The sequence below is a fragment of the Schistocerca piceifrons genome, chromosome 11 (assembly GCF_021461385.2).
Source record: "Schistocerca piceifrons isolate TAMUIC-IGC-003096 chromosome 11, iqSchPice1.1, whole genome shotgun sequence".
Lineage (NCBI taxonomy): Eukaryota > Metazoa > Arthropoda > Insecta > Orthoptera > Acrididae > Schistocerca > Schistocerca piceifrons.
This window is the reverse complement of record NC_060148.1, coordinates 144,123,296-144,147,553: the sequence shown is the minus strand read 5'-3', so window position 1 is coordinate 144,147,553 and position 24,258 is coordinate 144,123,296. Positions and strand designations below refer to the sequence as shown.

The 24,258-nt window shown below is 38.7% G+C and overlaps 1 protein-coding gene across 2 annotated transcripts in view; it reads right to left on the bottom strand.

The window, feature by feature from the left end:
* Positions 1-1,131: 1,131 nt before the first annotated feature.
* LOC124719990 (protein RCC2) overlaps positions 1,132-24,258 on the bottom strand; it is a 90,552-nt gene continuing 67,425 nt past the window's right edge. For both annotated transcript variants that reach the window (XM_047245216.1, XM_047245217.1), the window contains exons 8-9: positions 8,704-8,882; positions 1,132-6,603 (exon numbers count right to left, since the gene is read on the bottom strand). In XM_047245216.1, coding sequence (XP_047101172.1) covers positions 6,433-6,603; positions 8,704-8,882 — 350 coding nt within the window. In that variant the 3' untranslated portion in view covers positions 1,132-6,432. The remainder of the gene's footprint in view (positions 6,604-8,703; positions 8,883-24,258) is intronic.

Genomic DNA, 24,258 nt, shown 5'->3' with positions numbered 1-24,258 from the left:
AGAAAGCAGAGTTGGCCATATTGACAAATATCCCAAACAGTCTTGCCAGTCGGATTTTCGTAGTACATTGAAATGCTGCTACGTTCGAAGAGGAACAATACGGAATTTGTATTTACTTCGTTGGATAATGTATGAAAATGCAGTGGTCGAAACTCGGGGCGGAGAAAAAAAAGCTCATCCTCCACCTTTTTTTTTATTTATTTACTGACGCAGAGGTTTTGGTGCCAGTATTTGTCTTTGTGCCTGCGAAGCGCTACATATATTCGACGACAGAAGTTAGTTGTGGCGGCACCTACCAACATTTTTCAGAACTTCCGCTTACTTTGCACTCGATTCTAAGCCGCAGGCGGTTTTTTGGACTACAAAAACCGGAAAAAAAGTGCGGCTTAGATTCGAGTAAATACGGTACAGTTATTTGCCCAAAATGCACAAATGTGAACCACTGTTCATCTTTGCAGAGCTTGATACACTTCTATGTTCTACTTATCCTCTTAAACAGCTGCAGAATTGCACGTTAGCACTTTTGTGTAAAGCTGTGGTGTGCGCTTTTAATTCCAAGTTATGCAGCACACTTTCTGGTCGACTTGCAGGATGATTGCTTCACTGATGCACACCACTTCTGCAATTTTCCCTTCAGGTTGATGGAAAACATTAGTGGGGGCAAACAAAACACTTTCTTTTCTCACACAAAGTCTGAAGATTTTGTTGCTCTTTACAGAACCATTCAAGTAAATTATCCATAACCTGAATCATATTTTTTTTGTTGTGCTTCTGTTCACAGACCCACCCACTTGTCACTAAGTGCTCCCCCAAAGCAAAGTTGCTGCTGCCTGCCATTATCCTTTACCAAATATGGAAACGCAAACAGTGAAGTGGTGAATGCACAGACTTTATTATCCTCCCCCCGGCAGTCGCACAGCAATTCACATAAAGGAGACTGTTGGCAAGTCAATGATCGCGATGACAGGTTCACATCTTAAGTACCTTATTATCGTATACTGTTACATGCATTTAGTTCAGTTGTAATGAGATTTTCTCGTCACCATATCTCAACTTAAGTAGTTCTTCACAATTTGATGTACTGTGGGATGAGTAAGGGGTAGGTGTGGGGTATTAATTATAATAGTAATGAATTTCACACGAATTTTCTGCTTTATTGCATCAGATGAAAAGTTTTTTCTTTTTCAAAGTCTATACAAAGAACAAAAACTTACAAAACTTATTTTATGAGGTAGTAGTCCATTCTTATGAACCATTGTATATATATTTTTGGCTTCCCAAATTGTATATTGTTAAAATTTTTTGAAGTAACTGCAAAAAGATGTTTCTCTTCTTAAACATTTATTATCTGAGAAAATCTATTGAGAAAGGACAATAAAATTGCTGAACACGAATAGACTGAGTTGTACACGAATTGTTAAAAACACACATCCGAGTACCTTCCCACTGAGAAATATTTGCTCTCACAAAATATCTGTACATACATTCTGGCAAGAAAATTCTTGTTTTATAAGGGCGCTCTTAACATGCCCTTCCACTTAAATAGATTAATGTTATAATCGTAAGAGTATACAAAGATGGACATTCCCCTAAAGCTACAAAATTCACATACCAACTTTCAAAACCGGACTTAAAATAAGAATGCTGAGAAATTTTGTACTCCTCCTCTACACTTAACAGATATGATATTTCTGTGCCCATAAAACTGATAGAAAAGATCTTTTTCATTAAATCACTATAGCTTTCCATCAGTTCAGTGCGGCAATCTGTTGTGCAAACAACAAAAAGACTTACAACTAAATTAAATGCTACATTGTGCTTAGTACCACCACACTTTTTCCAGTGCATTTATGTTTTACATCAATAGGTACATAGGGAGACAAGAAATTACATCAAAATGGGCACATCAATTGCTTCCCAACTTTTCCAGGGAGAAGATATTCACTAAAGCGCTCTGACTTTAAAATAGGTGCAACATTGTACAACAATTAAATCACTCTCCAAAATTCAGGCACATGCTATAAATCTCAAAGTTATTCAAAATGCAGTCAGTTTTCACTCTTGCCGAACATCCTCTCTTCCGGAGCAGTCATGCTTATAAATAGACACAAAAAGGAAGTCCCAAAGAGGTTTAAATTCTAAATTTACAAAGCACACAAAAAATACTATTAACTATAATACCGGTCCATTTTATCTATGCAGTCAAGACAACCATTTACAACTCTTAAAAACTAAACTCAGTAAAAAATAATGAATCACTTTTTCCATGTTCTACATCTTTAAAATATTCTGTACATCAAAAAAGCTTTTTCATTATGAGATCTATATAGTGAGTGCAAATATGGTTTTTTTCCAATTACTGAATTCTTTCATTTTAAAAATAACTGTGAAGGACATATCTGGAAAATTTGTAAATGCTCAACTCTGTTTCTCCATACGATATTACATTATTATATCAGCAGTTTCCATCAGCCAGTTGCAAGTTTAAAGGAGATAACTCAGACACAGATCTACTCTGAAGTATTAAATGTCACCTATGTGGGTGATCGTAGGTGTATAATAACCAAAAATGAAAACTAGGAAATAGAACAAACACATCAAAAGAACAGAAGTCAATGAGAGTAGCCAGTCATCACTGTGAGTAATAAAAAGGCTTGATAACATAAAACTATGCAATTCAGAGGTTCCACACAAGTTAGCATACTGCCGCAGAATGAAAATTTTGCAATGTGATTTTTTTTCTGTAAAAATGTGGAAAACAAAACATATCTCCAGGAACTAATTATTTTTTAAATATCAGTAACTCTTGTCAAAATTTTTAAAAAGTCTTTAATTTAATTCCCGATTAATTATTTTTCATAAATAAAATGCACAAGATGGCTTCAGTACTTTCACTTTCACTTCTAACCAATTTTTTAAATAATAATGCTTAAATTTTGTGTTAATAATGTTCATGTATGGCTTGGTTACTTGTTGTAAACAGATAATTTTTAAAATTACTTTCCAGATTGTCTTTCTATATTAAAAATACAGCAATAAACTAAATTCCTTTCAGTTGACTGCATAGTTTTGCTTATCACTTGGCATTTCTCTTGTAAATTCATACAAATTTCTGTCTTCTAATCTTTGACTCCACTGGCCTCACAAACAGTGATGATACACATGGACTATAGAGTGTTTCAGACTGGCTAGAATGAGCAACACCTATTGAGGATACATCACCAAACAATATCTGTCCAATATTAATACTGACAATTTTGTCAACCAGACTGTGTGAGAGGTCTCTACTTTAAGTACACTATACATGTTACTTTCTGCCACATATAAAACAATTACATTTGTACAAAAGTAAATGTCAAATACTCTTGAGACTGGCTAACAGTAAGACAGCCATTCAGGGTACATATTAAATTCTCTGACAACACAAAAATACAGAGTTAAGTACAGTTGCCACAGATACAGTACAGAACATGGTCAAAAGGTGAAATTTCTACAGCAAACTGAAGTGAGCAAATCTCCTTCACTTGCTTATCAAATCTGAGGCAGATACAAATGACTACTTGTAAAGTCTATAAAGATCAAGAAATATCTACACTGTGAGGCAAATGACTGATATTAAACCAAAATCTGCAGTTGTGTCGTGTATGGGTAAGGAATAATGTGCACTTTCTTTGAATGAGTAAGTGAAAGAAGATTGTTTAGCTTAATATTGTAAAACAGTTAATGTGTGCCTAATATTCCAATTCAAAAAATTTAAAGAGATTACTCGTTGGCTATACATTCTATAAATGAAAGCATCGCATACAACTGGAAGAGTAATATTCCCTGCCCAGATGTTGCATTGCTGGACCGTGTGACAAGAAATACACACCATGGGATGACAGGAATATGTCCAGGATTTCCAGTCTTTAATGGACAGTGCCCTAGAGAACTGGCTTAAAACATATGATGAAGTGTTCACAGGACATCAATTACAGATGACACGTACTGTGCATGTTGCGAATTTGAATGTACACGTATTACCTAAGACAAAAATGTGCAACTTCCAAGTCAGTCTCACATGTTGGTACTACTGTAATGTGACATTACTAATACTGTCATTCTACCACTTACACTAATGTAACGAATTCCCAAAATGGTGCAGCACACCAATAGAAAGAATAGCTTCTTGTGGACTGGCAAAGTTCTATATTTTTGAAGACCCAACAAGGTGAATGTTGACAATAAAAGACTAACTGAATGGCACTGTTCAGGCCCACGGTTTTACAGCCTAACTAAATTTATATTCACTGTGCCTAAAATGACAGAAAAAAATGCCATCTGCCCAACTTACAGTATTGGCATTAACATTTCACTTTTTGATTTTTTTTTATGTCTGTGACAACAAGTACTTATAAATTCTTGTTCCACACGGGTAAGAGTTATACAACATACAAGAAACTTAAAAACATCCAAATTTATGATTTCTTATCTTAACATGCAGAAATGAACTGTCATGGTTTATGTAATGGAATGTTCACATGACAATGACAAATGTTCACACATTAATCATTAATGTCAAAAGATCTGTAGTACTACATTATAGTAGGTTTGATTTTTAACATGTTTGTACTTTTTTGCTATTAATAACTAAAAAAGTACACATCACAAGAGAACAACTCTACATTATACTTTGGACACTGGCATCTTAAAACACACACACACACACACACACACACACACACACACACACACACACACACACACACACATTGTTCTTGTAATAAACATGGCAAAAAGTTATGGAACAGTGGACTTTATATCCTTCGTTTACCTTATCATTAACTGTAGAGTAAAAGTAGCTTTTGGAAAGCAAATCACAACCTCCGTCACAGAAATTATGACAGTTAAATGCACATGGCCAAACTATAGTAGTTTACTCCTAAATTATTTAGCATTAGTAAGATCCTACATGTTTTCTTATATTCTTGTTTCTTAAAAAATAACTTTTTGCATACACACTTTATATTTTTTTTCTTAATTTTCATAGTTTCTTTTTCACCCCTCAACCAGGCAAGTTTAAGTGCAAATAAGAGCATAGTTTTACAGAGTCATTTAAAAAGAGAAGCTGACAGAGTATAGTTTTATCAAATCAATCTTCTGCTGAGAGATCTCAGGATTTTTAAAAAAGGAGTCTGTAAAAATTCTCTAGGAACAGTAGTGCTTATGTATCAAAATTGTGCTAGAAGCTTAAGTCTTGCCAATTTTTATTGGCTGCACTGAGATGGCAAGTAACAAGACATTTTTGCTATAAAAAATAATAAAAAATAAAAAAATGTCAACTTAGCTGTCATAAAGAAGTATTCAATCCAACAAACAAAAAAGAATAGCTCAAATCTGTCCCAGATTAAAATTATAGTATGTGATTATCAGACAGTAAGGGAGGACAGAGTGCTTACTGCTCTTCTCACCTTCCAGAGACTGCCATTGACAAATTATTGTATAATGATAGTACTACTAGAATGGAATGTTCTTGTGCAGAAAAACAGAATGACACAACAGTAAATGACTGGGAGGAAACGAGAAATGACAACTTATTATGAAGTACAAACAAGTATCCCATTCCCTGTCAGTTTCCCAGCCATATTCTATACTAACAACACATGTAGACACATTCACAGAGGACAAACCACTGACCACAAGACAGGACACTTTCATTCCTGAATCCTCAGTGAGAGGTTCCGAGCATCCAAAGCGAGTGTGCGTATTGCATTTCACCTAGTGAAACAAATTACACATTTTTAACTGTTCTTTTTTTTAAAAAACTACAAATTCAAGTATCTCTCGAGATACCGTGACGTAAGTTACCAAAATGTACTCGTAACCTAGAGACATAACATCATCATTCGGCAACACCTAGTACGCGTGCTTCAATCTGATTTCACAAACTTTAACAGGTTTTCCTCAAAGCAACTGTAAAAATCCACGCACAAAAGGCATCGGCAGTAAAACACATTCTTCACCGGCTCAAAGAAGGTGATAATTCGAAGAGAATACGAAAAATAAATAAAACTGGGAAATGGTAGTTATTTTCTTGGATTTAGGCCTCAACAGGAAAACCACAAATAATGTGAATGGTGAGCTGACAGTTCTGAAGTAATATGTCAGAAAGAGAAAGGCTTGCTAAATCAAACAGGGAGTGGGGGGGATTCTGAAATTGAGCTGAGAATGAAGTATGGAAAGTGGAACTAAACATAATTTTACCAACTTGTGACTTTAAAAACTACTTGCTGTTACCGACCTCTGTCAACTGTATATTTCTAAAGAGACTATGCTCTCAATAAAAAACAGACCAAATCGAATTAGGACAAGTGACCGGCAGTGTCCAGAAGCACGACGCACCGGCAGGTGACAGCGTCGCTGACCGGAACAGATGTCAGTACTGTGACAGACCTAAGGGCTGTACTCCGGCAATTTGGCAAGGCGGGCCTCGTCTTGCTCACTATCGTTCCGTGCAATGAACATTGTGTGTCCCATGCCACAGGAGACCTGCTTCACATACACACCCTCCAGTGCCTTAACTTCCATCGGTGTCGTCGAAGATTTACGGAGCTCACCGAGTCCCTGAAAACGAGAGAAAATTACTGGAGTGATTCCAGGACACAAAATAGTTAAATAATGTAACCACATTCCCCTGTCAATAGCACACTACCAGCAAAAGGTGGGGAACCGGGTTTCAGCCCTAGACTGGAGCAAATTTTATCTCCATTTAAAATATTCATCAAGGTGAATAATTTGCCCTCAGCTGGTATTCTACATTATCAATTTGGTTGTATCTACTGATCTGACTACACTGAGAAAGCAGTTATAGACAAATAATTAGGTGAACTGAACTTCAGAACTTTATTCCAAATCTTAAGAGTGAGGTACATAAACAAAACAAGTAATACATGCAGAAAAGAAAAACAGAAGGAACATTAAGATAAAGTGCTACTAAGCTTTTTTTTTTTTAAAAAAAACCCACAGAACTGCTTTCAATTAAGAAGCAAAAATATTATTAATTTTAAGGAACCAAAACTTTATACAACCTTTGAAATGATTTATAGAAATTCTTAAAAGTCAAAGTCTCCTTCAACAATTGCCTCCATATGACTGAGCTAAATGGAATTTCATACAAAGCAATGGAAATGCATAAGCAAAGCTTTCAGCTTGCCAACCTGTATCGGATGCAACAGACTGAGCACACTGCATTTTGTGGGGCAGAACTGAACATCAAGTGCAAGCTGCCAACCTTTTAAACAGATGGTCATGTGACAGTGGACTGTTTTAAATGCCAACTGCCAACAATAGCTACAGAAACTGACAGACCGATAAGATACCAGTGCTTCGCAGAAGATAGAAGAGTATATACCTTCCAAAATGTTGTGGATTCACTGAGCATTGTTACGACACAAACTCAAGATTTTACAGTACGGAAATGGCCCGAAAACATACATCTACGTAGCACAATTCTAAATCCCCAAGAAGGACAAAAAGATAGCTGACGCCGGGAAGGGGGGCTGCCATGGAATAAAGATTATTAAAAGTTCGATTTGAAACTAGCAAAGCTTCAGAACAGCGACAAAATGGCATTCACATACGAAATCTACAGAGATGACATCAGCCTTCTTGTGACATTGCCAAAATTCCCAAGGATTGCAACAATTTATTTTAGTATACAGAAAGGGTAGCCATGTAACTAAGAGCACAAGGGTGTTTGCTTTAGCTTAATCCTCGCCACAAACTAATGATATACAGAAGTCGGAATGCGTTGCTGTTCTCTGTAAACACTGTAGCTGGGTTCCACAGCATGTTCTTGAGAGGACAATGTAATCTAAGCTTCTGGTCTTTCCTTCTCATCCCATACGGCAAGTCTCCCCTGACTTGCAGCTCTGGATGACTTTCCCGAAATCTAGCCCTTTCCCTAGGCCTCTCCTGTCCTTTTCTTTCATCCTTCTTCCTTCCCCTTCAACCCTTCTGCCTGAAGCTGGAGCCACTGGCTCTGAAAGCTTGTCAATCACAAGTATTTTATGTGTGTGTTCTGCAGCTGCTTGGTGAGTAGATTTTGTATCTTTTTCAAAATATTGTCATATTGAAATTAAATTTCCTTCGGCATATCTACTCTCAGCTATCATTCGATAGTGTTCCAAGTTCTACAATATTCTTGTCACATGATAAGGTAATGACAAAAATTACTACATACAAAGCAGCAGTGGTGCACCCTGTCATAAAACAGACTAGATTACATTAGCATCCTGTTACGTACCAAACAGATCTCATCAAAACTGACTACAGAAGTCAACACTCGCTTACATTTATCGAGTTAAAATTGTGCACGAACCAGACCCCGAGCTCCCATCTTACCTTTCAAGAGTCTTGCACCAGGATTTGCACTATGTGCGCACACCAGATTTCTATCGAGATACATGACGGCCCACCCACAGGACTCAGCAAAGACAGTGGCTTCATTACAGCCTCAAGCCAGTACTGACACAATTGGCCAAAAGCAGCCTTTGGAAAGTGTACTAAGAGTCCCTCACTCACAATCAGCTGCACGTTGATAGCCAATTGGCACATTTCTGGGTTTGACTGATAGCCTGTTACACAATATTATCCTGCCACATACACTGAAAATTTAATTCACCAACAGATGTTCGTCAAATGCTCCGGTGCAATAACACTCACCAATTCGCCGTAAGTAGGTGACGGGCCCCACGCGATGACACTCTCGTCGGCTGCCATGACGATCGACGTAACTGAACAGCCGACACTTCTCACTGTCCAACCAGTCAGATCTTGGACGGGCTTCGGGTACATATTAGCCTCACCGGTACGCTTTGTTTGCCCAAATAAGTACACACACCCTGCAACACAAAGGAAACAGAATTAATCCAATGGGCAAAAAAATCCAGTAGTGACAACTCTGTAAATGCTAATTGCTGCACAGAGAAATTTATGCTGAGAAGTGTAACAGGCTCGTCTAAGAAAAGTCAGGATCTCGGCATTTGTCCCTCTGCGATGTCCTCTCAGTCACGGGTTGTTCGTGGATTCAGAATTTAAGCCTCGAGCACAGTAGGTTTGGTGCATTCAGTCTGTCACTGCTCTCAATGTTATTGGCAACCACGGAGAGTTTCTTTGATTTGAAAATAGATGTATGACTTACACGTCTAGATTAAATTCAGTAATACTTATTCTTTCTTATATTTCAGTCTCAATGCAAACCCACGAATTCTGTAAGAGTGTTATTAAATGAGAGGTGAATAAAATATTAACCAATATACTGCAATAGTGGCTATCTTCATATTTCCTTGTTATGAAAGTTTTTGTCACAGGCCACATGCAGCTTCATACAAGGGCGTGCTGAAAAGTAATGCCTCCGAATTTTTTTATGTGAAAAATATAAAAACTTTTTAAATAAAAGAAACATTATTAACATTCTACATCTTCATTCTTCCTGTCTACATGTTTGTTTCACAATCCAGTCACCCTGGCAGTGAACATATTTCTCCCAACGAGATGCCAGTTTGTTGATACCGTCACTGCAGAATGTGCAACTTTGTCGATGGAGCCACAATCGCACATCTGCTCGCATCATTTAATTACGATCACCGTCGATTCCTCGATGGTATTCTTTTAAGTTTTGGAAAAAGATGAAAACCGAACGGAGCCAAGTCAGGACTGTATGAAAGATGCAGATGACAGTGAACCCAAAGCGTCGGATTGTTCCAGTGCTCACATGTGGTCTGGCATTGTCACGCTCCACGAGAGAATGCTCCATGTGTGGACGAACTTTTCAAATTTGGGCTTTCAGCTTTATCTCACACACCGACAAAGTTAAATTACATGCCGTCATGCTACAATTCAGAGCCCTCTTGTAGCAGATAGTTCCAACTTGTGCCAGCGTAGCAGGAAAGTCGATCGGCAGGAAACACCTCGATCAATATTGAGAATGAAATACAAAATTTGGAGGCATTACTTTTCAGCACATCCTCGTAGTAACCTGTATATATTACTGTCCTACACTGCATTTTTCTGTCCACATGTTAAGGGTAAATCTCAGGAACTTCTGTATGGATTTTGATACAGTTTTAAGATAGATTGATTCTTGAGGAAGGTTTGTGTATACACGGTAGTTTCAGACAAAAAGCATTCACATGAATCTGGCAATATAACAACTTATAGCTTCATACTTACACTGATAAGAAGTTATAACTGAAATAACAACATTTAGTTATTCCATTCAGGCATTTTCACCACAACAATAATTGCAATTAGGAGACAAAAATATCTGTTTAACACAACCTGCATATTTTCAGTCATTACTGTTCTAAGGAATACTATATGGGGCAACCTCCCATTTACACCACACAGAATTTAAATGACAAAAGAAACTTCCTAACAAACTGAAACTGCATGCCCGACTTTGACATTTCCCGCTACCAAATGAGCTATTCGAGTGAGAATAAAAGCTCCCAGTTGTGAAGGCGAGTTGTGCCCCAACAACTGTCATTAAGACCACTACCTGAAAAAGAGAGCGGTCTGTGGTCAAAACCCTGTCCTGCACACAGCTTTAATGGGTCACAGAGTTTTACAACTGTATACACTCCATAATACTTTAATGCTTTGGGGAACACGCCCAAGCACAGCTCGGAGAACAACTTAGTGTTGCAATATTCTTGATACACAAGCCATCTATCATTCAAAAATTGGAACCACTTCAATTGAGAACAATGCACAGATGTCTCTTTATCTGTCCCTTGACTGCCATTGCCTTCTGTTGTTAATTTCTAGAATTATTTCGAAAGAAACATTAGGGAAGATAACAGCCATTGTTGTGAATGGCTGAGCCAATACAATCGCAGTGATGTAATTTCGTGCATTTAGTCTTTAGGTGTCACAGGTTTCTGCTACTTTGCTACAAATATGTCATGTCTGTTGAGTGAGCAAGAAATTTTGGAGAGGAAGAAATTGTTCAATAATTCACCTTTCACTTTTTTCTTGGGAGGATAGTTATACTTTCTGTCATCATTATTTTAAAATTTGTAATCTATCAAGGAACACGAAAAATAAATCTTTAAGCTTGGTAATTTTTTAGTATGTGTTACATCATATACATCAATTACATGTGTGCTGGTAAAGCTTTAAATAATGGCATAAATGGCCAGTTTCCTAGGCCCGATATTATTCTAAGTCCCCAGTCTCCAAATTGTTAACCAAAAGAAAGTAATTTGAATTATGTGTAATGTTAATACATATACATCTCTCATATCTATTCAAATAAGTGAAAGGAACAACACAATAACAGTACATTGATTTTCTAATCAAACTCTGAAGTCCATTTCATTTACGAATAAGATCATCATTCACAAGCTTGACATCTAAGATCTCTGGACACATTGGAATGAATTATACAGCAAAAAGCATTGCTAAAATCTATCTATGGAAAAACAAATTCCGACTGACCATAAAAAAAATGCTACAATATAGTGTGACTTGTTTCTTCTTGTCGGCTCCTAGCAAACAGAAGAAGGAAGTAGATTAAGATCATATTAGCCCATCATCAGAAACCACAGCATTTGCTCAATTTGGTTGAGGCAGGCAAGAAATTGCTGATGCCATATTGAGCCCTGCATATTGTATAGGCACAGAGGAGGCAGAAGACACTTGATATTGAGGATCTGTAAAATAATTAGTGATGACACATGGCCAGAATGTACATCATCACAGAGAAGAAAAGCCCCACAGTTATGTGCTCACTAAGTTCTTGTAGCATTGACATATAATCAATTCACACCCTCTAATGGCAATGGAACATAGTCCAATGATTAAAATCGGCCAGATAAATGTGGTGTGCAGTGTCGTGGCGGTGCAAAATCTTGGGAAGGTGTTGGGGGAGATAGGCCTGCACATAATATGTATATAGGAGCCATATTCCACAAATGGGGTGTCACCCCTCATGCCAGTTATGTGAAAGATCATAATACAAGGTTATCTCCAATGGCTGCTGTTGTGGTGCTGGATAAAAATATAACAGTGGCAAAGTACATCAACAGTTTGACGAACAAAAATAATAACTGCCTTCGGAAAACTTTACATAACTAACCAAAATTTTCATCACAGTCCAGAAATACAACCACATAAAGGAAAGTTTAAGCAGCAGCATTGATCCTGGGTCAACACAACAAGACACCTTTTCGTTATGGATGCAAATGAGGCATGGGAGAGTAATAAATGAAATAATATACTGTCTTCTGGAGGCTACGCAAGAGCTCGCCTCATGTCATGTCTCAAACCCTCTACTTCAAATATAGATATCCTACTTGCAAACTCTAAGGTCAGTGGTCACATTCCAAACTGGAGGTTCTGCAAAGGACTTACAAGTGACAGTAATCTCGTCTGTTTCACAACTGAAGATGCAAGATAATGACTTAGCGCTAACATCCATCTTGAGTGAGTACACAATCTCTGCAAAGCCAACAGGGAATTTTTAAAGACAGAGTTCAAGGGACAACGATTGCAAGGAAGCAGATTTGATGTTGAAGCCAAAGTCAACTAATTAGTGCAAGTATTCTAGATAGCTCAGTACCAGGCAATCACAGCATTTGTTAGGAAGTCAAAAGGTTTAGAACTTTCTTGTAGTCCCACCCTACAGTCCCTAAGATGCAGAGCACAAGAGGTAAGAAGATACTAATTTTCTATTGAAGAAACAATATAAAGAACAATTACTATGAGAATAGAAAAATGGGAGGCATATGTGAAGAACCAAATGGTAGCAAATAGTTTGGGTTTCCATACAAACGTGCAACAAACAATGTTTGATATCCACTGTATAATGCACCTCGACTCGATTTGATGACGTGACGACGACTGGGAAACATCAGTGCAGTACCTACTCAGAATTCTGTTAATGTGTAAGACACAGAGCATCGTCAGTATCTTTGCTCTGAATTACTAAAGCAGCATGTAAATAAGAGTGTTGCGATTTCATTTGCCCAGGAGGAGGTAAGGGTGGCAATAATAAAGTTAACAGCAACAGAGCCTGATAGAATTATGGCAGAAGGGTTGCATCAGCTAGTGGAGCAAATTGTAGCATATATAATAGTGTTGTTAAACTAATGTCTTTGCAGTGATTGGTGTGCAGAATCTAGGCGGTGGCGACAGGGGGGACACACGAATCCACTGCAGTACGGTTTCAGTAAAGGAAAATCCACCAAGGATACATTAAATCAAGCATTGCATATTAAACGTATAAGTACTTATACTATATAAAATTTACCTATTGCCTTTATTTTTTAAATAGCTAACCAGAGGTCAATTTATTGAATAACCTGAAGGATCTAATTTCAGAAAAGCAGTTACATACACATTCAGAAACACGATTCTGTTATTGTCATTGTGTGAGATCAGCTTAATACAGCGTCGTGCTGCTCTTCCACTGCATTCAATGAATCTGTACACAAAGCACACATGAATGAACTCTTCATCAGTAAATGAGTCCATACTGTTTTGTATCACAATTAGCCTACAACCGACACTGCGCAGAAAACAAGCCCGAGATGGAACTGAGAAACGCTGAATACAAGCTCGAGTGTGAAGAGTAAAGTGGGTGTTAACAGTTGTCAACACTAGGTACAGTGAGCAAACTGAACAAGTTTGTTTTCGAACAAGGCACACAGCACATACCGTCAACATTTGTGCTGTGGCCAAAATATCTCTAGTGCAATACAAAGATAAATAGGGATAATTATTATGACTACGCAAATGAAAAGTTACAAAATGTTGTAACAATCAAACCAGTTGAAATATGCATACGTCACTTTGGGATAATGCAGTTAGACATCTAGGGATGTGACACGGTTATGTGCGTATGTGGACACATGCAGCAGAGAAGCATGCAGTTTTGCTCCCTGTCCATTTGAGGTGGCAGCGAGTACGAAGATATTATGGTACCCACACTGTAAAATTCAATGACTGAGGAGCATCGAGATGGTGTCAGATTTCTGGCTGCACGAGGAGTGAAACGGGTCAATATTCGCCACCAGACGACAGCTGTATACGGGTAGACTGTGTATTCGACAAGTCAGTAAGAAACTGGAGTAACTGTTTTTGTGAAAGCCGGGAGTGTGAGTGATGACCTGAGACCTTGCCTGGCAAAGACATAAATTGCGGCCAATCTCACTGAAGATGTTAACGACCTGGTGAGAATTGATCGACATGTTACAGTGTGAAATTTGGAAGTGACGGTGGGGGCCAGTGTCTGAACAGTACGGACATTCGTCCACGACATGTCGGGTTATAGGAAGGTTTGCACTGCAACACCTGTTCCAATATTGTGCACACACCATTTTTTCCTGGAGCAGATCATCACCAATGACGAGAGCATTGGTATCACTTAGAGCCAGACACAACTGGGGAGAGATGTAACAGAAGCATTTGTCATTACATCCCCCTAAAAAATTCAAAGCTGTGCACTCAGCAGACAAGGCAATGCTCACCATCTTTTTCGACGTACAAAGTCCGATACTCAAAATTCCTCGAGCACAGAAAAACCGTTAACAGTGACATATACTTTAAGATACTCTGTAGTTTACACAAGCCCACCGAGAGCAAACGGTGTGGGTTCTGCTCACAGAGGGAGTCCTTCTGCTCCACGGTAACCGGCATCCACGCGTCTCCGAGGTCAGACTGTGTGCGACGGCTCAGCTCGAGCGGGAGCAACTCAAGCTCCGTCTATGAGCCCGGACGTGTCACCCTGTGACTTCCATGTGTCTGGTCTGCTAAAAGAATCATCTCAAATGGAAGTGGAAACTCGGATAGCGAACTGAAGGACAAAGCGGAGGAATGGCTCCCGCCACAGGCTTTTTGGGAACAGGAAACCCATCGGCTCATGAAACAGTGGGATAGTTGTGCTCACGGTTCTGGTAATTACTTCCGAATAAAGACTTCAATTATACCCACAGTGTTGTTTCGTACTTTTTCTTTCGAACACCCATCATATTCTGTAATGGACCACTGAGAAAGAAATATATCAAAATATTCTGGAAGTAGCCCTGAACAACCTCTGAAATTTTGTTGGTTGAGTACACTTTCCCCATGCATACACTACAACAGTGAGAAAAAATGTGTGGAACAAGTTAGCAGTTTTGTCAGCAGGTCAATACAGTAAGAGTTATTTTTTAAGTTCAAATGGAGCAATACGAACACATTTTACAATGATGTTGATACCAATTTAGCTTCTTGCCAAGATGAAAACAATTGAGCTTCATTTAGTGTACGATTTCACATAGCCATCCACCACTTACGTCTCTTCCTTCGTATTACTTAACTCCTGTACTTTTGACTACTGATGCCTTCCAGTTTTTTAAAAAGAAATTTAAAAAAAATTGATTCTAAGAACATTTCTCACTGTAGTTTCTATATCACTGTATATTATAAAGTGAAGTCCACTGCTGCATTTTCAGGGTGTATACGTGGACAAGAAAAAAAAATTCCCGGATTTCCCGGTTAAAAGTACACTTTCTCCCGGATGAAAAAACACGTTTTCCGTGTTAAGTGACATTATATTTTCCATGCGAAACTTATCAATTCTTTGAATGGTTATGATTTTATACACGGCCGTTGAATTTCCCGGCACTTTAGAAAACGAAACTCAGGGAAAAAGACACGTTTTCGAAATATCTTTGATGTACAACAACATGTACGCTGCGTATTTTCGTATTACAAAAGTATACATTGGAATTCCACCAAACAACGCATGTTACTTTCCAAATCATTGAAATCGAGATTGCGATGCGCTTCTGTAAGCCAGTTATGGCTCATGTCACGTGATCTCGCCAGCCAATGACAGCGGGTATTCAGAGCATAGGACACGTGATACTAGTCAGTCAACAGCAACATTACATAGCACGAACACACAAACAGAGAAAGTTAATAGTTTAAATTAATATACATAGTGTTGCTACAAGAAAAGCAAAGCTTTTGCATACAATGTTGATCTTTTTTGCGAGTGTTACATTTTAAGATATATCACACAATTGTGCCAGTAAAATTTTTAATAGTGACATAAATGTCTGATCTTCAGGGTACGAAATTCTTCTAAATGGGTCGTCATCAAAGAGTTGATTTTTAAGTGAGAGTCAAACGCTCTGTGATTTAAGAAATTCATGGAACATTCTCGCACGTAGTTCAACTTACGTAAAAGGATATTTACTTTGAAAATAACGCCTTTCTACCCACCATTCGCAATATTTTCCCGCGACTTGTTAGAAATAGGTTCATTTCAGCAGTTGCCACAGAGCACAGGTAACAGGCGACACCGCACTTGCGCAGCTACCATGATGTTACAAGCCCGTATGTACGTACGTGTAAAACACTGAAAGATCATACATTATGTAATAAAAGAAACAAGACATCAGAGGATACTCCAAGAGCATCGGAATTTCGTGAACCATGCTGAAATTTGCACATCTAAAGTGCATAGCCTACTTAAAGTGCACATTCGTATGTCCAGATTCCCAATGAAGTAGACCTCAACCTGATATTAAGTTTTTCAGTGTGGTTTTCGCGATTTAAATTTTCCTGGAGCACCGTACTGTATTACATCATGTTTGGTTCTTTTTTATTATGGCATAATGCCATACATGCTAGAAGATGAAAACGTGCACTTTAAATGCAGCGAACAGTTGAAACTGTGGAATTAAATATTTCGTTTCAAATACATTGACTGCCTGTGCAGAAAAGGATAAGAAAACTCAAATTTCTTTAGCAAACAGACAAAAATAACTTCACTGTCAGAAATATGAGAATAAAACAAAATCTGAAACTAATAACATATTTTAGCCTTCCGTAATTATGTGAATGTATTTTAATTAACTTGATAGGCCCCGGCCACAGATATCCATTTTGTTTTCATTTGACGTGAGAGTAAACGAAGGAGAAACAGCAAAATCACTAAATTTAAACACGGGTCATGTGGAAACTACCCACAATAACTCAAACTGCTCTGCGCATCAGTCCCGGATCTACGATATTTGCTAACCGTGTCAATACTAAAAAAAAATCGAATTTTTGAAAATATGTTCATCTTGTAGCACACACATCTCTCTGAAAAGTTTGAAACATAGAACATATGTGTTCGAGGAAATGTAAGACATGTTGCTTGGTCGTAAGTGTGCCAAAGTGCAGTGCCATGTCTCTTCAGACAGCATTCTTCTATCACACGCCACTGTATTTCGCTCTGTGGTATTGAAACGTGTATATTTTGTAATGGATACCATGAAACTCCTCCCCCCATGAACCATGGATCTTGCCGTTGGTGGGGAGGCTTGCGTGCCTCAACGATACAGATAGCTGTACCGTAGGTGCAACAACAATGGAGGGGTATCTGTTGAGAGGCCAGACAAACGTGTGGTTCCTGAAGAGGGGCAGCAGCCTTTTCAGTAGTTTCAGGGGCAACAGTCTGGATTATTGACTGGTCTGGCCTTGTAACACTAACCAAAACGGCCTTGCTGTTGTGGTACTGCGAACGGCTGAAAGCAGGGGGAAACTACAGCCGTAATTTTTCCCCAGGGTATGCAGCTTTACTGTATGGCTAAATGATGATGGCGTCCTCTTGGGTAAAATATTCCGAAGGTAAAATAGTCCCCCATTCGGATCTCCGGGCGGGGACTACTCAGGAGGACGTCGTTATCAGGAGAAAGAAAACTGGCATTCTACGGATCGGAGCGTGGAATGTCAGATCCCTTAATTGGGCAGGTAGGTTAGAAAATTTAAAAAGGGAAATGGATAGGTTAAAGTTAGATATAGTGGGAATTAGTGAAGTTCGGTGGCAGGAGGAACAAGATTTTTGGTCAGGTGATTACCGGGTTATAAATACAAAATCAAATAGGGGTAATGCAGGAGTAGGTTTAATAATGAATAAAAAAAATAGGAGTGCGGGTTAGCTACTACAAACAGCACAGTGAACGCATTATTGTGGCCAAGATAGACACAAAGCCCATGCCTACTACAGTAGTACAAGTTTATATGCCAACTAGCTCTGCAGATGACGAAGAAATTTAAGAAATGTTGATGAGATAAAAGAAATTATTCAGGTAGTGAAGGGAGACGAAAATTTAAGTCATGGGTGACTGGAATTCGACAGTAGGAAAAGGGAGAGAAGGAAACATAGTAGGTGCATATGGATTGGGGCTAAGAAATGAAAGAGGAAGCCATCTGGTAGAATTTTGCACAGAGCATAACTTAATCATAGCTAACACTTGGTTCAAGAATCACAAAAGAAGGATGTATACATGGAAGAATCCTGGAGATACTAGTAGGTATCAGATAGATTATATAATGGTAAGACAGATTTAGGAACCAGGTTTTAAATTGTAAGACATTTCCAGGGGCAGATGTGGACTCTGACCACAATCGATTGGTTATGAACTGTAGATTAAAACTGAAGAAACTGCAAAAAGGTGGGAATTTAAAGAGATGGGACCTGGATAAACTGACTAAACCAGAGGTTGTACAGAGTTTCAGGGACAGCATAAAGGAACAATTGACAGGAATGGGGGAAAGAAATACAGTAGAAGATGAATGGGTAGCTCTGAGGGATGAAGTAGTGAAGGCAGCAGAGGATCAAGTAGGTAAAAAGACAAGGGCTAGTAGAAACCCTTGGGTAACAGAAGAAATATTGTATTTGTGTGGATGGATATGTGTGTGTGTGCGCGCGCGCGAGTGTATACCCGTCCTTTTCCCCCCCCTAAGGTAAGTCTTTCCGCTCCCGGGATTGGAATGACTCCTTACCCTCTCCCTTAAAACTCACATCCTTTCGTCTTTCCCTCTCCTTCCCTCTTTCCTGATGAGGCAACAGTTTGTTGCGATGGCTTGAATTTTGTGAGTATGTTTGTGTTTGTGTGTCTTTCGACCTGCCAGCGCTTTCGTTTGGTAAGTCACATCATCTTTGTTTTTTGAGAAATATTGTATTTAATTGATGAAAGGAGAAAATATAAAAATGCAGTAAATGAAGCAGGCAAAAAGGAATACAAACGTCTCAAAAATGAGATCGACAGGAAGTGCAAAATGGCTAAGCAGGCATGGGTAGAGGATAAATGTAAGGATGTAGAGGCTTATCTCACTAGGGGTAAGATAGATACAGCCTACAGGAAAATTAGAGAGACCTTTGGAGAAAAGAGAGCCACTTGTATGAATATCAAGAGCTCAGATGGAAACCCAGTTCTAAGCAAAGAGGGGAAAGCAGAAAGGAGTATATAGAGGGTCTATACAAGGGCCATTTACTTGAGGACAATATTATGAAAATGGAAGAGGATGTAGATGAAAATGAAATGGGAGATTCGATACTGCGTGAAGAGTTTGACAGAGCACTGAAAGACCTGAGTCGAAACAAGGCCCCGGGAGTAGACAACATTCCATTAGAACTACGACGGCCTTGGGAGAGCCAGTCCTGACAAAACTCTACCATCTGGTGAGCAAGATGTACGAGACAGGCGAAATACCCTCAGACTTCAAGAAGAATATAATAATCCCAATCCCAAAGAAAGCAGGTGTTGACATATGTGAAAATTACCGAACTATCGATGTAATAAGTCACAGCTGCAAAATGCTAACGTGAATTCTTTACAGACGAATGGAAAAACTAGTAGAAGCCGACCTCGGGGAAGATCAGTTTGGATTCCGTAGAAATATTGGAACACGTGAGGCAATACTGACCTTACGACTTATCTTAGAAGAAAGATTAAGGAAAGGCAAACCTACGTTTCTCGCATTTGTAGACTTAGAGAAAGCTTTTGACAATGTTGACTGGAATACTCTCTTCCAAATTCTAAAGGGGAGCAGAAGGCTATTTACAATTTGTACAGAAACCAGATGGCAGTTATAAGAGTCGAGGGGCACGAAAGGGAGCAGTGGTTGGGAAGGGAGTGAGACAGGGTTGTAGCCTCTCCCCGATGTTATTCAATCTGTATATTAAACAAGCAGTAAAGGAAACAAAAGAAAAATTTGGAGTAGGTATTAAAATCCAGGGAGAAGAAATAAAAACTATGAGGTTTGCCGATGACATTGTAATTCTGTCAGAGACAGCAAAGGACTTGGAAGAACAGTTGAACGGAATGGACAGGGTCTTGAAAGGAGGATATAAGATGAACATCAACAGAAGCAAAACGAGGATAATGGAATGTAGTCAAATTAAGTCGGGTGATGCTGAGGGAATTAGATTAGGAAATGAGACACTTAAAGTAGTAAAGGAGTTTTGTTATTTGGGGAGCAAAATAACTGGTGACGGTCGAAGTAGAGAGGATATAAAATGTAGACTGGCAATGGCAAGGAAAGCGTTTCTGAAGAACAGAAATTTGTTAACATCGAGTATAGATTTAAGTGTCAGGAAGTCGTTTCTGAAAGTATTTGTATGGAGTGTAGCCATGTATGGAAGTGAAACATGGACAATAAATAGTTTGGACAAGAAGAGAGTAGAAGCTTTCGAAATGTGGTGCAACAGAAGAATCCTGAAGATTAGATGGGTAGATCACATAACTGAGGAGGTATTGAACAGAATTGGGGAGAAGAGAAGTTTGTGGCACAACTTGACTAGAAGAAGGGACCAGTTGGTAGGACACATCCTGAGGCATCAAGGGATCACAAATTTAGCATTGGAGGGCAGCGTGGAGGGTAAAAATCATAGAGGGAGACCAGGAGATGAATACACTAAGCAGATTCAGAAGGATGTAGGTTGCAGTAAGTACTAGGAGATGAAAGAGCTTGCACAGGATAGATCAGCATGGAGAGCTGCATCAAACCAGTCTCAGGATTGAAGACCACAACAACAACAACCATGATACTACACTCAGGACAGTGGAAATTGAAATGTCCTGTGGTGCTTCTCCTTCTCCCAGTCAGCTGGTTTGACAGCCCCCCCCCCCCCCCCCCAAAAAAAAAAAAACACCCCCTCGCAATTAATGGCGAATGGGATTATTTGTAATGGGGAGAACAAGAACTCTTCAGAAAACCTGCACTCTTTATTGCCTGTTAACTAACACCTTGCTGTTTTGTGTGACGTAAAATTAAATATAGGACACCTAAAACCAGTAAAGACAAGAGGCGACCATGAAAGTACAGATTTCTTCATTCTTAGCTTCTAGCATTTTTCTCTCTCTAATCTTGCTGCAGCTCTACATTGTGTGCTTTCCTTTCTGCGAAAGAATCTATTACCTCATCAAAGTTCATCAAACGTTTTGCTACATGAAAAATCGAAATGTCGTTACCTAATACTGAAAAAGCTGTTAATACAAACAATACCCAAGACTGGTGGGGTTTCTCGATCTGATTACGTCTATTTTGTCACTGACTGCTAGATAAAACAAAATAGGCCTTTCTAATATTGCACCAATTTTGTAACAGACATCTAATAAACGAGACTGTTTTGGCACAAATGGTCATTTTTATAACACGACAGAATATACCAGAAAGTACCAATGTCAAATGCCTACTACAAGCAAAAAGCTTTATGTTAGGGAATAGTTTCACATTTCATTCATACGCAGCCGTGTCTCAAGCACTAGATTGAAAAGTAGTATTACGCAATTTTTATATAAATTTGGAATTGTCTTATTCTTCCATAATTTGTGTGATGTCCCCGTTTCTTCTCCTTCCTCATTCTAACAAACGATCTTGTCATCATCAATTCTGTAGCTATTCCTGCCACTGTCAAATTTTGTTCGCCGATTAACTTCACTAACCCTAGCAGAATCACAGGTTTAGTTATCCCGCGATTATTCTCCGGTTAGGCGTTGTTACATTTTCGTACAAGACGTTTTCTGTGTTACTTCCAGAATATAACTTAAACGGCTGACAACTGGTCCTTACTAGTTATTCCTGTTAGCCGTTTATTTCCATTCTGGTAGTCTGAATCTATGGATTTCTAGTAATGATAACAACGCTGATCACTGGGAAACCCAATCAACAACATAATCAGACAGCGATTGGCATTCATCTGTTCGGCTTTATCCCTCAGCTCGTATAGCCCCGTCCCCTTTTGTCTGCGGAAAGTTTATTTCTAGATGCGACGAGGATTCTCCTGACAGAGACATCACATACACTATGTACGCATTCAAAAATCAACTTAAGATTCATTCAGAAATCAACTTAAAAATGTTCAAAAACCAACAGGGATGCTTTTCAAAATTATATAACTTTTCCCACGTGGAATGTTTCCTTCCATTATATTTATATGAATCTGTTAGACCAATGTACGCTGGATGCTAAGCGCTTTGCTGAAACAAGTTCTTTTTCCCTCGCAATTTTGAATTTGGCTCCTCCTTTCCCGGTAGCATCTAGTTACTTGCTGTGACTGCTTGCTCAGCCAATAGCCACATTCCTGTAGCCAGAAGTGGGAGAATCTACAACTCAAACGCGACTCAACTGCGCATGCGCACGAGCACGCTCGTAACTGCTAAAACGAATCTATTGTAAACAGTTGTGACTTCACGCTCATCGGAGGTAATTTGTTGTTATGAACCATTGCACAGTCTTCCTAAAGCCTTTGACACATTTTGCTGTTCGCACACGCTTGCATGAGCACTGTGTGTCGTCGTCGTATATGGCTCATTTCCTTTGCAATAAGTTATTTTCATTTTTTTCTCTCATTTATGTTTTATTGATTAAGTATTATTCTGCAGTAGCAGGATACAGTAACACCCTTCGTTAGAGTATCGATTCTTACCAGTCAAAATTACAAAAAATTTAACAGAAAATTAAAACAATGAAAAATTCCCGGAATTCTAAAAAATTCCCAGGTTTTTCCCGGTTTTCTCCCGGATGAAAAAATTCCCGAGCTTTTCCCAGATCTCCCGGGTCATATACACCCTGATTTTTTTTTTTTTCAGGAACTAGTGTGGAATTTCGATACAGTGTTCACTAACAGATAGACTGATTAACAAAGAAGATTGCTCGATATAACTGATTACCTCTATGCCAATCACCTGGCCATATATGCTTAATGTTACCCGTGTAAAGCCGTGGCAGGTTCCTAGTAATTTTTGTGCGAATTGATTGGACTATGGGGAACTACCGCCCATTGCTTTGTTTCACTGTCTGTATGGGAAAGGCTTCATCATGACTATTCACCAATGCAAAGTCCCAAATGACTGGGAAAAAGTGTGACTGACTCCTGTACACAAGGAGGATAAAATAATGGAACAGCAAAATTCCTCAGTGGCAAGTGTTCATTGGAGGCAAGGGTTTAATTAGGAGTGTCCCAGGGAAGTGTTGTAGGACAGTCCTTGTTCTCTAAATACATAAATGATTTGATAAAGTGGGCAAGCAGCAATCTTTGAGTGTTTGTTGACAACACTGTAATGCATGGGGAACGTATCGTCACCGAACAGGATACATGACATCTATTTGGCTTGATGGCAGCTTACTCTCAATGTAGAGAAATGGTAAATTAATGCAGATGAGTTGAAGAAACAATCGTGTAACGTTCAAATGCAGTGTTAGTAGTGCTGCTTTATACAGCAATGCCAATTAGATGTCTATGCGTAACACTGTAAAGCAACAGTAAATAGAACGAACATGTAAGATGGATGCTAGGAAGGCAAATGGATAACGTCAGTTTATTGAGAGAATTTTGGGGATGTATGTAGATAATGAACTGTAGGTATTTCGATATGGTTTTCGCTAATAGACTCATTCACAGGAGGGTTTGTGTATACAGTTTTTACTGCTAGGCCAGCATGTCATGCAGTCATAGGTACTAAGTGCTATCAGTGCAAATCCATGCTGGGTCACTTTTGTTGAATATTTTGTGATTTAACTTGGTACCACACACACACACACACACACACACACACACACACACACACACACACCATATGCCTAATTTTCTCATTTTTTGCATTTCTGTTTTGCTTCTTACTTTAAGTATCACTTGACTGTAAGTGCTCTTTCATTTTGTGGTTCTGCCATCTATACTGATTATTGAAATTCTTTTTCTCTAATATTTGTTAGTAAAAATGTAGGGTTTTTTTTTTTTTTTTTTTTTAGGTAAGAAATCATCCACAAGCATATGATAGTTTGCTTTTGTTCACAACCTCCCCCTCCCCCACACACATACACATACACTTTTATTATAGAGATTGTTATTTGCAAAACAGGAAACTCAGGAACCACAAAAAGCAGCAGTACAACCTTCCACATCGAGGCAGCGGCCCAAAAGCAGCCAAGGAATCAACATAAACCACTGGT